General features: G+C 37.5%; 2 protein-coding genes across 2 annotated transcripts in view; both read left to right on the top strand.

Annotated features, from left to right (window-relative positions):
• Positions 1–15,746, top strand: part of LOC141804257 (E3 ubiquitin-protein ligase Rnf220-like) — a 167,193-nt gene that overhangs the window by 70,724 nt on the left and 80,723 nt on the right. The gene's annotated exons all lie outside the window — the stretch shown is intronic.
• On the top strand, positions 83–15,694 carry LOC141804256 (uncharacterized). The gene is made up of 6 exons (XM_074688599.1): positions 83–305; positions 628–708; positions 13,487–13,549; positions 13,672–15,301; positions 15,421–15,498; positions 15,597–15,694. The coding sequence occupies exons 1-6, from the start codon at positions 159–161 to the stop codon at positions 15,692–15,694; spliced, it is 2,097 nt and encodes a 698-aa protein (XP_074544700.1). The 5' UTR covers positions 83–158.

The raw sequence follows: 15,746 nt of genomic DNA on the forward strand, positions 1-15,746 counted from the left end.
TTTATCAAAATGTTTTTTATCAAATTTATATTTACAAATTGCTGATTTGGAATAGCTTGGCTGATTAAACAAGTATATTATATATAAGTATATAAAAAAGATATGAACATAAAGTGAGAGCTCCTATCCTCTCCTGCTCTTTCATCTAGGTGGAAGCTATGGACCAACAAAAGCAGCAGCAGGGGTCTGCAGGCCCGGATCTGTCGAAGCAGCACATAGTGCCCCCAAAGACGACCACTGACACCATTTCTATCAGCCAGATGGAAGACTTGGACCTACTCATAGCCAAGGAGAAGAACAGAGAGGTGAGATGCAGCCCTGCAAAATTTTCAATACCTGCAAGGCATATGTAAATTTTGATTTGATAATCTTCAGCAATAATAAAACAAAAACTCAAATGCAGTAATAGAACAAATGTAGGCTTTGTTATTTAAAGCTGACAGCAGAATGAACTCACAACAATCTTTGCAACCCTAGCTACCTGACAATAAATTTAAAAAGTGTCATTTTTTTATTGAAGGTCCAAAAGAATAAATCTTTAGTCTACAGGAATGATCCAGACTACCTGTAAACATACATGCTTCATTATTTCAGGGCTGATTGGTATTTTGCATGTGCTGATTTCAGTTACAGGGCCAAACCTCGCATGAAAAGTCAGGAGATCAGGAGGAGGGACACGACACAGACAACACAGATGAGCTGGAAGAGGTAAGTGCTGCCTGTGTTTCAGGTAAAGAGCAATGAAGCAGGTTCAAGCACCCGGGGGTGGGGTGGGGGGGGGTGGGGTGGGGGGTGTAATGCTTACTTTTTTAGCTTGTGGTGCTTGAGCAAGTTTTCGTAGCACAAAGAAAAAGTTTGTAGCGCTGCAGGTGGACAGTTAAACAGGATTTATTGGCGAAGTTCATTTGTGACCTGCTCCATTGTTTTGAGTCATACTGACCCAGAAAAACATTTTGAGATTTATACTTATCTGCAGAGGAAAACTCTCAATGATTTCAATACCAACATTATGTTTCTACACCAAATACTGCATTAGATATATTCATCCATGCTCTTCAGCTGGTCAATTTTTTTTTATTTTCAAGAAAGTTCTTTTAATTCAAACATGGGTTAGCAGTGTTTTTTTAATCCACAGCATAAACTTGTTGCTAAATGTTATCATTTTGAATGAAAAACATGAACCTCTCTTATCAACAGTTGTGGCTCTAGGGGTGCAACGGTTCAGTTAGCCCACAGTTCGGTTTGTATCTTGGTTTTGGGATCACGGTTTTGGTTCGGTTTCAGTTCGTGTTTTGCATTAAAAAAAACAAGAAGTTTGACTTTCCAAAAGATTCCCTTTATTTTGCTTTTAAAACTATATTATGACAATGCCTCTTGGTCTTAACTATTATTTGGCTTAAATAAAGTATTATGACATTTATAATAAACACTTCAAATGTAAACATTCCAAACGGTTGGAGTGCATCTCAGCTCCCCCGCTAGTGTAGTGACCGACTACTGAAATACAATGTACTATGTATTGTACATGATATACACTATACATGAAAAAAACATAATCAGAGGTTAATATAGACATGATTATTAAAAAGTTTATGTATTTTTTGTCCTACATTAAAAACTTTTAGTTGTTTTTTCATCTACAAGCTTCATTAAACAATGCATAAGAGGAGGAGTGATGAGAAAAAGTGAGAGAGCGCTGGGGAAATCGACTGTCGTCTCCATTATGCACGCAATAAACGTGAATGAATCATACATTTGAATTATGATATCTGATAAACTTAGTTTATGAACACTGCGCTGACTTTTTGAATGGATTAATCAGACTAAAATTACAGTTTTTAGGACGTGGAGACTCTGATGACACCGCTGTCTATCTCACCTGTACGCATTTGTGCGCGACCTTATGTTCCTAAGAGACAGCGTCAGTCAGTGAACAGTCTGCTCCCGTCTGATCTGCTCTCAGACAAAGTAAGAAACATCAGAACAGATGACAAAACTAAACTTTTGCCTTTTTTCCTTCACCTGTTCAGCTCTCACCTATGGCTCTGAGATGTTTTTCTCTCCAGCAGTGATCTGTCATCAGCAGGGTTGGCAGGAGATAGCATCCACCTTGAGGTTTATAAGTAATAAAATATAGCCATAATTACTTTAATAAGAGCTCACTCAAGGTGAGCTGCTGTAATATCAGGTTCTACGTTATGGGAACAATCTTCTCCAGCACTGTAAAACTTGAAGGGAAAAAAGAAAAAAAAAGAACAACAACATCAAACCATAAGTAGTGTGAAGACCAACACTAAATATGCTATTAAAAATTTGATAATTTTTCTAGACTTTTTCAACAACAATGCTGCGTTAAATATAATTATCCTGAATGTAATTCTGCTATTGCTACATAACAATTACAATCTGCACAATTGTTCAGTCTGGACAGTCAAGAGTGGTTTCACTTCAGCAGTATGAATAGTTTTGGTGTCAACAGCAGTTTTTCTGTAACACTGAAGTCAAAGAAGGGTGAGGTGACATTGAGCTCTGACATTGAATGGACAGTTATGGTCCCAGGGAAATGTTCATATGATCTTTAGTTTACATAAAATACCAATAAAGAGCATATTCTCATTTGGATAGTCTCAAAGGAAAAGTTTGGTTCCTCCAGCTTTTACATTGTTTATAGAATGACAAAGAACAATATACTCACCCAGAAGGCTTTCTTGATCCAAACAGTGCTTCAGGAGATATTTAGATCCAAAATCGAGCGAAGGACATCCGTATAATGGTGGCACATAGAGCATAGATCGCCGCTCCTAAAACTGCATTAATCATCCAAAAACTTGTGTTTTCACCAATATTTCATCATGGTCTGCTCACGCTACTCCTCCATTACAGTCTGTGTCACTCCAGACAGCGCTGTGTGGCTGTGCTGACCTCTGAACTGAAGAAGAAGAATGTTTGCCTCCGCATATGTGCAGTACTCTCTGGAGTGCTGCCTCCGCTTCCTCCTTTCAATGAGCTACTCATCTGTAAACTCTGGCTGGAAACTGTAAGGACATCCATCATATTCACAGTTCTCCTTCACAACATCTTCATCCCATAGATATTCATTTTGCACAAAACTGGAAGAAGAAAGTCGTTGTGTAGCCGGCCGTATTCCTCTGAAACAGTAAGCAGTACTGCTCATGTGCGGAGGCAAACATAAACAAAGTCTTCTTCTTCAGTTCAGAGGTCAGCACAGCCACACAGCGCTGTCTGGAGTGACACAGACTGTAATGGAGGAGTAGCGTGAGCGGACCATGATGAAATATTGGTGAAAACACAAGTTTTTGGATGATTAATGCAGTTTTAGGAGCGGCGATCTATGCCCTACATGTTACCATTATATGGATGTCCTTCGCTCGATTTTGGATCTAAATATCTCCAGAAGCACTGTTTGGATCAGGAAAGCCTTCTGGGTGAGCATATTTTTCCTTTTCATTCTATACATAATGTGAAAAATGCAGGAACCGAACTTTTCCTTTAAAGCAAGTTTGCTATGCATAGGTCAGAGAGGTGTGGATCATCTGAAGTATGGAGAAATAAAGTAATACACACCCATCTCCTACTACTCATTTTACTGTAATAATACTTTCAATAATATACCGGTAACAAGGTTATTTTCTTTAAAAATATATTATTTTAAAACAAAGATTACACCTATGTCTGTGTCCAATTTTATATTAATTATTATTATTACTTTATTTGACAGACTTGAAGTCCATAACTATAGTCTGAAAAAAAGACTACATTAGTCAAAATAGTAAAGGCTACATAACATCAGCGTTAGAAGAGCTGTGAAGACTATCTGGGAAAGCGAGTGCTTTCTTGTATAAAAATGATGTTTCCCATGAGCACTTGCACCCACTGTCATGAGAATGTGACTCTTTTTACAAGGTATGTTTGTTTTGAAAGGTACAAGGTATGTGTTTGTTTTGAAAGCAAATGAGTAGTGAGCAGATCATCTTTTTAAGTCTATTTTCTTTATTCTAGACAAATTGTTACTGGATACATAGTTATGAGGTCATGCATTTATTTGTAGTTACACTGTGCTGCTGTTTGACACGTGAGAACAATCAAACTTTTTAAGCTCAGTTTGTAAACTCAGTTTGTAGCGTTGTTTAGTAGTTGTCTATATTTAGTGCTACTCACAGCCCAGATGTAACATAAGTGAATCCTGATTGTGTCCTACCAGTGCTCATTTATCAACTCCAGCCTCATCAAGCAGAGAAAATGTAACCTGGCTCTTCATTTTATTTATAGACTCTCAAGTTTGATCATAGCACTGATAACGGCACATGAGCTGCAATGATCTGTATCACTAACAGCTTAATCCTTGTTTTATCCCATCATCTATCACTCTCCTGTTTAGCTTTGTCCTGCTCTGACATCCTTTAACTAACGGTCTAACAGTCCAGTTCCAGTGACCAATACTACTACCTGCTTTGGTGCTGATAATCTTATTTTAAGTTGTGGATTACAGTCTGACATATAACTAGAAGTTAGATTCTTTTCAAGGTCTCTGAAAGTCCTCAGCCCCTTTAACATCTGTACACATTATTCTTTGACATTAACAAAAAATATGACAGGTGATGTGACTTACTAAAAAGTTCTTCTGAAAAGGTCAATGACTGTAAAAAAATATTTTAAATTCAATCATTTCAGGCGAGGCAAAGAAATTCCCATGAACATTTTGAATCTTTGGAAAGATCCAAGTAGTAAAGGCTGCATTGTATGTGTCAAATATGAATTTGGCATCATCACAGACAAACCAGCATCATGTAACAATTAAGACCAATTCAAGTGTTGACGTAACTCAAAAGTGATATATCTGCAGTCACACAGAGGGCCCTCATTTATCAATCTTGCCTTGAAACTGGTACAGATCTGTATGTAGATTCAAGCTTATGGCAATGTTGACATGTGATTTATGAAAAATGCATACCGTTGCCAGTCACGGCATATGCCCGATCAGGTACTGATAAATCTTGCAGGTGAGAACTTACATTAAAATAACATTACCCCTATATTCATCATTAAGATGGCCTAACCCACAGAATTTAAGACATACAGGGACACATGAAAAAAAAAGACTTCTTTGTACTGGAGTGTGAAAACACATCAACAGAGGAAGAGAGAAATGAAGCTGTGTCATTTGGCAAACTAAATGGGAATATGTCTTCTGACAGGTTGAAAAAAACAAAGACAGACAAAAACCAATACTGTTTTGAGAGAAAACATCAATCACAAAAATAGGTTGCAATAGGTTGATTTAGGGTCTTGAATTATCTTGAGCATGGGAGTAAGAACAATTTGCTTATAACGATTTATTTTCTGAACAAATAAAAATTTCAAAAACAACTTTTAATGTTGTCAATAGCAGATAAATACTTTTTAAAATTGAAATGGCATCTTTATCATCTGGAGTATAAAGAATTCATAAATTTCCCCCTTAAACATTATATAGTTAAAGCCAACCGTATATAAATTCATTGTCAGCAAGTTGATACTTCACACAAAAAAGCAACAGCTGTATGACTTGGAATAATACGGCATTTCATTTGTTTACAAGGTAATCTTGCATATTGTTCTCAAACAAAATTCAAGCATTGACATAACTTAATGATAAAAGATAATCTCTGAAGGACCGTATTAATCTGAGTGAAAAAATAAATAATTCCATGTGCTTAGATAATTGGTGTTTTTCTCGCTGACAAATATTTCTAGACAAGATAAATGCCAATTTCTGATTTCAGAATTAACAATCTCATAAATTTGAAACAGGCTACATGCATGAGTAGAGTTAAGGGAACGTCTAAGAAATCAAGATTGAATTACTATCTTTTCATTTAATTTTTTGCAGACTATTAAATTTAATTTAAATGAAATTTAAATGTTGAAACATTTGACATGGATCAACTATTTAGGATCAACAGACAAAAACTAATTCACAACAAAAAAATAAAACTAGTGTTGACGGTTACAAGTTGATCTTTAAAAAGTTATAGCCATAAATATAGTTACAGGTGTTTAACTTGATGAAATATGTTGCAACAAGTGTATTTATTTATCTATTTACTGTAGGATTTTACAAATATTCAACTTTATTAATTTTTTTGGAACATTCTTTTTATTGAACATTTTCATTTTTATAAAAGTCCAGTACAGTGTATATACATATTAAATGAGATATGTAGCAAATCCAGAATACATCCACAATGTTCTTACAAATTCTCATTGTGTTTCATACCAGGTAGTTGCGCACACAGTTCCTAGGTACTCCAACCTTTTGCCAAACTTTTATGTAAATGGGTCTCTTTGACCATTAATACTAAATCTCAGCCTTTCCAGAGAAATATAGTCTGATACCAACGATTTCCACAAATGTATCGACAGAAGTTCATCTCCTACCCACTTAATCGTAACAGCCTTCGAACCCAACATAAGCAAAAAATGTACAATATTCTTATGCAGTCTTAGTGAATCAGAGACACATCCCAATAGACATAATAATGGGTTAGGCTGTAATTGCTGTTTGATTATCACACCAACCTCATCACATACATTTTGCCAAAACTGCTGGATCTTTTCAAATTCCCAAAGACAGTGTAATCTTGTTCCCAAAATAAACTTGCTTTTTGGACAGTTTGGAGATGTCCCAGTTGTATATTTACCATACATATATGGAGATATATGGACATTCTGTAAGATATTATATTGCATTTCTCTGAGTCTATTACATGTAGATATTTTTGAAGGTGAAAGTAAAGTTTCCTCCCAGGTTTCCATTTCTATTGTAGTTTTCAGCTGAGTCCCCCATGACTTCCGTTAGAATGACGGTCTATCTGAATTTAAATTTTGCAGCTAAGTATAAAATTTGGAGACGAAGTGACCTTGTTTAAAACTATCTAAGATTGTCTTTTCTAATACATTAAAGTCATCTGAAAGGTTGAGAGTATCCATTTTGGTAAATACATGGTGTCTGACCTGAAGGTACTTGTAAAATTCTTTTGTTTGTAGTTTATATGTAGCCTGTAGTGATTCAAATGTTTTAAATTTTCCTCTGTCCCAACAGTCATAAATATGGTGACTTCCTGCTTCATACAATTCAGTTTATGTTTAGTTCTAAATAATTTCCGTTGATAATTCCAAGCATTACTCGCACTGGTAATTAAAAAATTATCATTTACCATGATTGGTAGTTCACTCCCTCATTTATCAAGCAAGTTGACAAGAGAGTACGGTTTGGAGAAGGTTGCTTCAATCTCAAACCATGGTGGCTTTGGTTGAGTAGTTGCCCATATTGATATAATCATGGCTTGTATTGAGTTTGAATGGTTGTAATGTTGGGAAGGCCCCAACCTCCTTGTTCTCTTGGTAGTTGTTAAATATCTAATTTAATTTTAGGCTTTCTGCCAGCCCATATAAAGTCAGAGAGAGCTTTATCTATATCTTTAACCCTATACAGCCAATTGTATCATATTTGATACATACTTTTATGATACCTCCTTTTACTCAACATGATCAGCAAATTACAAAAAAACATCTGAATACAATCAAATAAATGATAAAAAAAACTCCTCAAATGAGTTATCAGTTGCCCAAAACACCTAATGTATCAAATGAGATACAAAAAAACTATATTTTGAATTTTATGGACATTTTGATTTTTATGGATTTTAGCAGAAAGTCAAATAAACATTTCAGCTCCAAAAATTTTTTAATTTTCTGGCTATAATCTATGGTCTTGGGCCTTAAAGGGTTAATGTTTTTTCTATTCAAAGATGAAGAGCATGGATAGAGGGTAAATAACTTTGGGGAGAATTATCATCTTGATGAGACTGACTCTGACAAGAAAGGATATGGGTAGCTCCTTCCAAACTAACAATTTTTCTCCAGTGTGTTTTATCATGGGGTTAACATTTTCAGCATAAAATTGAGTTGTTTTAGGTGCTATCTTAAACTTTATTAAATTAAAAAGATGCACTTGTCAGTTGCGTCAAACACACCTACACACAAATCTGGGAAAGTTATCACTTTATTGTGGTGTGGAGCTTAGTAATATCTACTAAATTACATTGAAAATATAACTTTCAAGACTGTGCTAATAAGAAGCTGTATATTTTTAATCCAGGGATTACCACCAATCCATATTTCTGAGACAGTAGCAAAATTCAAATTAAGAAGCACCCATACATAATTGTCTTGAAATATATAATGTTTCATATATAGGTTACTTTGATTCTTTATGTGCACTTCTTAGCATCCACTTCAGCCTTAAAGAAAAAAAAATTGGACTTAAATCAAAATATATTTATAAATATATAAATGCTAAAAATGCCCTAAAAGTTCACAACACCATAACTAGCCAATGTTTTTTTTAATGTATCTTTTGGGCATTTTTTGCCTTTATTGATAGGAAAGAGACTGGATAGGCTTTTGAAAGGGGGGAAGAGAGAGCAGTGGAGACACTCAGCTAACTGACCACAGGCGGGATTCAAACCTGTACCGACAGTAGCATGTACATGGGGTGCCTGGTTGTTAACCACTCAGCCAAACCAGCACCCCAACTAGCCAACGTGTTGTTGTAAATTAACTCCTTAAAATTATTTCCGATGTTAAAAGGCTTTCTGGCATTGTAACAGCTAAACAATCAAAACTTGAAAGCATATGAGGTGTGCATATGTGCTTCAGAGATGTGCCTAAAGTTATTCTGCCTTTAGTGTGATTTTTAAACATAAGCATTACTGGTGATACAACCTGAGATAGATGCTGACATGCTGGGCGCAGAGAGAGACTACAAATCACATTTTCGGCTCTGTGTTTTCAAACCTTTTGGGTTATGAAGCTTCTGTATGATAAAAACAAATAAATCATAACAAAGCTAGATATTTAGACAGCTCCATGACCCAAGAGGTTGTGTATTATTAGTAGGGCTGTAATCAACCAAAGAAACTGTTGGTCGACCAAAACACAGCAATTGTCAACCAAAAATCGACCAATCGCACGGGGGGAGGTCAGCTAAGTGCGGCACAGTAAGACTTATTTCAGCACCTGCTTCTGTTTTAGCCCAGGTTTTTTTTGCTTTCTGTCCCTTTTTAAAATGTGCTACAAAATGACGTGCTACTGCTGGATTAAACTTATATCAGCACCTGCTTCTACTTCTGTTTTAGCCCAGTTTTTGCTTTGTGTCCCTTATTAAAATACGCCAGAACATGACGTGCTGCAGCCACAGCGCGACTGTTTGAGCGCCACATTCATACCGAGCTGCAAGGTGTGCCCAGTGCACCTCCAAATGCCCTGCATCTTAAACCATTCATGGAACTCCCTTAGTGTTTCCACACAGAGTTCCATATTAGCCACGTTGTTCACTACAATAGACACTTTTTTTCTGCTCAAAGTCGGCAAGTTCATATAAAGATGTTTGTTCCTGTGTCCGCCTCTCCTTTTTTTCTTCTCTCAAGCAGAAGACTCTTTGCCTTTCAGTCTTCATCAGTGAAATGGGTAGTCACTGTCATATAGGACTCCATTCAAAGACACATCCACATCTGTTATCTTTATCTATTAACTCAGAAACTTTCTATTTTTTGCTCCCTCGTATTTTGCCGTTCATGCGTGCGTAATTGTGTGGCGCGCTGGCGTGAATATCTACGTTCCAATGTTTTTCTTGGCCTTCCACGACACCAATGCCCCTCATATCCTCAGAAATAAAATTGACAATTTCATATATGATGTCGTTTTTGCATTTGGATATTTATATGAGGCATAAAATCCAGTGCGGACTGGGTGAGGGATGCCCCCGCTGCAGAAGGCAGAGCACAGAGCGCATGCAGCAGCGGCTGCGAATAAAGGATTATTAGACTAGAATATTGAAATTTTCTTAATTTAATATTAATATTGACATGAACGATAAATACATGAAAAGATAGGCTGTTTCCTGTGAAATGGTTCACTTGATACAGTTCTCCCGATAAAATGAACCATATACTGCAGGGGAAAATATAAATTGATACATTTGGTCAACCAATCAGAATTTTGGTTGACTGAGCACGCATTGGCCAATAAGTCGACCAGTCGACTTGGACTTTACAGCCCTAATTATTAGATATGTATGGAGATTCAGAGCTTATGTCAAATGCTTGTTCTTTATGGACAGAAATCGATCCAGGTGTGGAGAAAGGATAAAATGCTTTGCTGCATACTGCAGTTAAGAATGAGTTCTTAAACTTTGAACTAGCTTAGTGTGCACATTATGGGAATGTTAATGGCAAAATACAAGAAGAATGTTTCTTTTTTGAAGACTTAAGAATTAAAGTAATATTGCAGCACTTTAGTTTTATTAAAAGAGGATATTGAAGGAATTTAAGAAGGCTGAGTCTCACAGACTGTAACTAATCTACAATCAAAATATTCTCTGATAACGGCTGCTACGGTTGTGTAACCAGTAAGGCTTATGCAGAGTGGTAATATTTTATTAAAAATTACCACTTGCACAAGGTTTTACCCTATAATGTCTCAATAATACAGAATTTATTTGATATTATTTAACAGTTATATGTTATTATTTCATACTTAAAGGCAGGGTTGGCATTCCTGAAAAACTAGCATGAATTTGATTGTAGCATCTCTTCAGGACTCCCCCTAGCCCCTCCTCCCCCTCCCCTTAGAGCTCCCTCAAAGCAACGCCCTCGCTCACACGCACGGGCGCCGCTGATTTCCAACTATGATTGTGAGTGACTAAGAGAGATGTTTTGCACTACGTAGAGTCATGTCTCATTTAGAGGTAAGGAAACACCAAAATGTTAAAACGTAAAGCTAAAAAAACAATAAACAAACGTGGCTTTTGTCACTACTCGCGACTGTCAAGCTAGAATCGTCCACTTTTACCTGTGACATGATATCAGGAGTAAAGCTATAAAACAAACAGTACATGTACATTTTCTCTAGGACTTCCCAAATATCACAGTTTTTTTTTCTTATTGTCAGAGCCCCTGTGGTGAGAGTTTATTAGACTCTGATCCAAACTACAGCCCAGAGCCAAGTACCTCATTGGGTCAGAGGGGACATGCCCGAGGTGGAGCGAGAGGAACAGTAGTTAGAGGCAGGGAAACAGAGCAAGAAAAGGAAGCCTCCGTCTTTCTTTTTTTGCTCTGTTTAGCTGGAGGAGCGGCAACGGGTAATCGAGGTATAGGTAGCTTCTCCACCATTCTGCAGCGCTGCTCCTTCCTTCTCAGCTCGACCACACGCACTGAATCATGTGCACGCCAGTGAAATGTACGTGCAGGAGGCGGGCAGAACGGCGACGGGATTTGATTGGTTTACAAACATGTGGCCCTGGATGATGATTGGTTGGTGTTTTCCCTGTTGTACTCCTGCTGTAGATAGCGGATATTTTCCGCTCTACTTTAAAAACACATCATGTATTTCTTGCCATTGGTACATATAGATCATTTTCATCAGCATGACAAAAAGTGTATCTTAATCAAACTACCAATTATACCTTTAAACAGTCACATGAATTAAATAAGTTGGCAGTCCTCTGGTGCTGCTGGTATCTCACGCCCTGTCCTTTGACAGAGTCATATAGGAGCTGATTTCTCAAGGAGAACGTTTCTATAAATGAAATGGCAATAAATGAAAAATTAGATCATGAACATTTTGGGCTAGCTAAATATACAAACATCTAGCTAAGCAGCTAAATCTTGTTAAATCAGTTGATCATTACCATATAGACCTTCTGGAATTTATGTTGGTCTTTATGCATACTTCTTGTTCAACAGCTTAAGCCCCTATAAAAATTTAATAGCTTTTTTCATTGTCACTGAAAATATTATACAACACATCTAGGTTGTAGATTTTCTTCTTTCTTTTTACAGCAGGAACATGTAAGGAATATCTGCTTGATACATTTATGTCATTGTAAGTAAAACATGGTCAGTATAATTAACAGATAGACAGACTCCACAGGCCTAATATTCAGAAACATAACGTATTCATAATACTTTCACCCCATTTCTTTTACTATACATTTACCATACCTTGTGCTGTTTATTTAGGCTAAATATAGTCTAATGACATCTTCACCTCAGTCTCTCACAGCAACCCTGTGTCCTAGGCATGAGGTTTGTATATTACTGTTAAAAAATTTGCCTGTGTTGTGTGGCTATAAATCAGTGGCTGCCTGGATTAGTCAGACAATTTTTTATTGAATGAAACACTACATTTCCTCATCATGTTAATAACCTAAATGGAATTTCTGTGAGAAAGCATACACCTGAGACACCTAGGCTAATGTTACACAAACTGATGTTATCACACTTATTAGCAGCGTTCCTAACCTGCTCTGGCGGGTTTGATAGCCTTTACAAACAGAAAAAAATAATAATTTTAGCTTAATATTAAGCACTTACCATCATCTCTTTAACTTGGTGGTGTCTTCTCATGTCTCCTCCGGAGTAAATAGCAGGTAGCAGGGGCTGCTGTTGCGAAGTTTGCTGCTCCACTTGTACTTACCAGCTATCTCAGTCTCCATTAAACAAAGCCAGCTCTTTTTACCACTATCTGTCACCCATAACATTCAGCCTTTGTTAACAGCTGTGTGCCACAGAAAACTTTCACAATGCTATAGTTAAGAGTTTTAAAGCTATACTCATCATTAGAATTTTATATCCATGTTGACATTGCAAAAAAGCTGAGACTTCATATATTTGTAGATGCAGAATTATCCAAAACAGCCAAGAATCTTTTTCTCATGTTTCAACTTGTTTGTACAAGAACGAAGACTGCAACTTCTTACTCATTATCAAAGCTTCACGTTTGATGGAATTGCCTCTTGCAGTCTACAGTAAGGTCACAAATGAGCAATTTCAGCTCCTACTAGGCTGTCGGTTAGTATTAAGATGTGAAAGTAGGTTTTTGCCCAAATTGTTAGACCAATGGTGGTCAATGGGGAAAACAATTAAATAGCATACACTAACTGTATTGCTAATTAACATATATGATTAATTTTTTAAACTTTTATTTTATTTTTTTACTTTTTTTTTAGGTTTATTGATATTCCCAAGCTCGCCCATTCAGTGGTAGCATGCTAACTTAGCTAATGCAAGTCAAGTCAAGTTTATTTATAGAGTGCCTTAAAGAATACAGCAGTCAATCAAAGTGCTGTACAAAAAGCATAGAAATCAAAATATAAAAGCAATATAATTGCTTCAAGAACATTGTGATAAAGCTATACAACAATAAAACAATAAAAGTAAAACAGGTAAGGAGGGGCAAGACCATTGAGGGCTTGAAAGCTAGCAAAAATGATAATCAGTGCTTTTCTGTGCTTTTTAGCATCCCCCAAGCTAGTTAAGCCCCTCCCACACTAGTATTCTAATTTAGCTAATGCTAGCAAAAATGCTTTTAGATTGGGAATGGTATGTGTTGACACGTTCTGTGTTTTTGGTTGCTCATTCAGAAAATGGACCAGTGCCCTTCAGATGGAAACGTTTCACCGCTGAGCAGTATTGAGAGTGTGGTTGTAAGTATGCAGACAAACCAGTGTGTATTCTAAAATCACTTCTGATGGTAGGATTTAAATTTTTAAATAGAATATATTCTTAAAAATGTGGTAGTTATGTCACATGTGACTTTTTTTTCTAGCTTACAAAGGAAATGCTTGGGATCTCCACTGATGACTCTCCGATAAGCAGTGAAATAAGTGAGGATGGGTATGTGCCTAGTTCTACGAAAGAATCAGAAGAGGAACCGAAGCTGATAAAGTCTAAAATAAAGTACAGTTCAATGAGAAACTTGGATGATGAATGCCTGAAGAAAAGTTGTGTCACGCGTGTAAAAACCAGAAAGAACACATCGACCTCTTCCAGTTCCACAGGAGAATGGGAGATCTCCGAATCCTCCGTGGACAGCAAAGTTAAAGTCCTGAGGTTTAAAAAGAAGAAAAACGGCAGTAGAGTGTACAATAAGAGGCACTGCTGTATGTACTGTTCTAAACCGGCTGCTGGACAGCCTGTCCCAAAGGGGACAAATGACAAAGTCTGGGCCCTTGTAAATGACATGAATCAAGACAACATAACAGACATAATTCGGCAACAAAAATATATTCTGAAGCTAGGAGAACACTTCTATAACAAAAAAGGCACAGACACAAGCCAACACCAATACATCAGGCAAAAGATGCGAGAAATGGGACGGTTAGTTCTCCAAGCAAAGACCCTTGGCAAGCTGAAAACAATGGATGACTTCTTTCTCCCAGCAAACTTCTGCCATGTTGTGACTGCTGTGAAGATGGTCTGTGGATGGAGTGAAGATACCAGCAGCTTCAAGATTCCGTCTTTGGCGCTCAAACTTGGTCATAGCCTAACCAAAATAGCAGATATTGCAGAGGTTGACGCAAGGATGGCTGAGAACAAGAAGGCCCTTGAAAATGTGGTGACATTCAGGACACTGAAAGAAAAAAAGTGGGATGAGTGGGTATCCTCGCACGCACTGAGGAACCTCAGAGAGTCAAAATGGAATAAACCTCTTCTAATCCCCTACTGTGAAGATGTTGTGAAACTTCACAACCATATTGACGCAGAAAGGTCGAAGTGTCAATCCAGTCTCAAAAATGAACCAAATAAGAGCAACTGGTTACGTCTTGCTAAACTGACGCTCTGTGAAGTAATCGTCTTCAATCAAAGGAGAGAGGGTGAGGTCTCGAAGATGTCTCTGAATGACTTCATGTTGAGAAACACTTTTGCCAGTAATCCAGATCTCGACCTTGCCTTGAGCGATGTGGAAAAGAAGCTCTGCAAATACTTTGAGCGGGTGGAAATCAGAGGTAAGCGGGACAAAAAGGTTCCTGTCTTGCTCAGCCCAGAAATGGTGTCCTCCATTCAGTTGCTGGTGAATTATCGTCGGAAATGTGAAGTGCCAGATGAGAATCTGTATTTGTTTGGGAGACCAGAAGCAGAAAGCCACCTCAGAGGATCTGATGCCATCCGTGCAATGGCATGTGAATGCGGAGCTAAGGACCCTCAGACATTGACATCAACAAGATTAAGGAAACAGATGGCAACAATGTCACAAGTTCTAAACCTGAGAGACAACGAGCAGGACTGCCTAGCAGATTTTATGGGTCACAACATTAGAGTCCATCGACAATATTACCGGCTGCCCGAAGGAACACTACAAGTTGCCAAAGTTGCAAAGTTGCTTATGGCCTGCGGGAGAGGAGAACTGTCACAGTTTAAAGGCATGACTCTGGACGAGATCAGCGTTGATCCTGATGGTAATACCTGTCATTGCACGCGCTATTTTTATCATTTTAAATTGTGATGGTTTATAGGTGCCATGTACACATTAGTTTGTCATGCTAGTTCACAACGTTTTTTTGCTGTGTTTATTCAGAGGAAGTACCTGAAGACAGCTCTCTGTCTGGAAGTGAAGATGAAGATGTGATGTTGAGTCCATCATCTAACTCATCAGGTATTTTCACTGAACCAATGGTTCTCAACTCGGGGACTGGGTACCCCTTGGAGGATGAAGCCTCTTTTAACATAGCATCTTTGTGTTTTTCAATGAAGGTCAAAGATCAGACAAAAAGAACAGGCCAGTTGAGAGGACACCTACAGAGGAGGACCCAAAGTCTGATGCTTCGCTGCAGCTTACCAGAGGTATTTAAACATGACCTGTTTACTTCTCTTATGTGCACAGTACTTGATCTCTCATGGTGC

The sequence above is a fragment of the Halichoeres trimaculatus genome, unplaced genomic scaffold, assembly GCF_033239565.1.
Source record: "Halichoeres trimaculatus isolate MK-OKI-2021-1 unplaced genomic scaffold, fHalTri1.1 fHalTri1_scaffold_15, whole genome shotgun sequence".
In the NCBI taxonomy this organism is placed as follows: Eukaryota; Metazoa; Chordata; class Actinopteri; order Labriformes; family Labridae; genus Halichoeres; species Halichoeres trimaculatus.

Excerpts from the sequence above, each read along its gene's own strand:
- LOC141804256 (XM_074688599.1), top strand. The coding sequence starts at position 159 with ATGGACCAACAAAAGCAGCAGCAGGGGTCTGCAGGCCCGGATCTGTCG. Across the intron at positions 306-627 it reads CCAAGGAGAAGAACAGAGAG|TTACAGGGCCAAACCTCGCA; the intron begins GTGAGATGCAGC and ends TGCTGATTTCAG. Across the intron at positions 15,499-15,596 it reads TCCATCATCTAACTCATCAG|GTCAAAGATCAGACAAAAAG; the intron begins GTATTTTCACTG and ends TTTTCAATGAAG.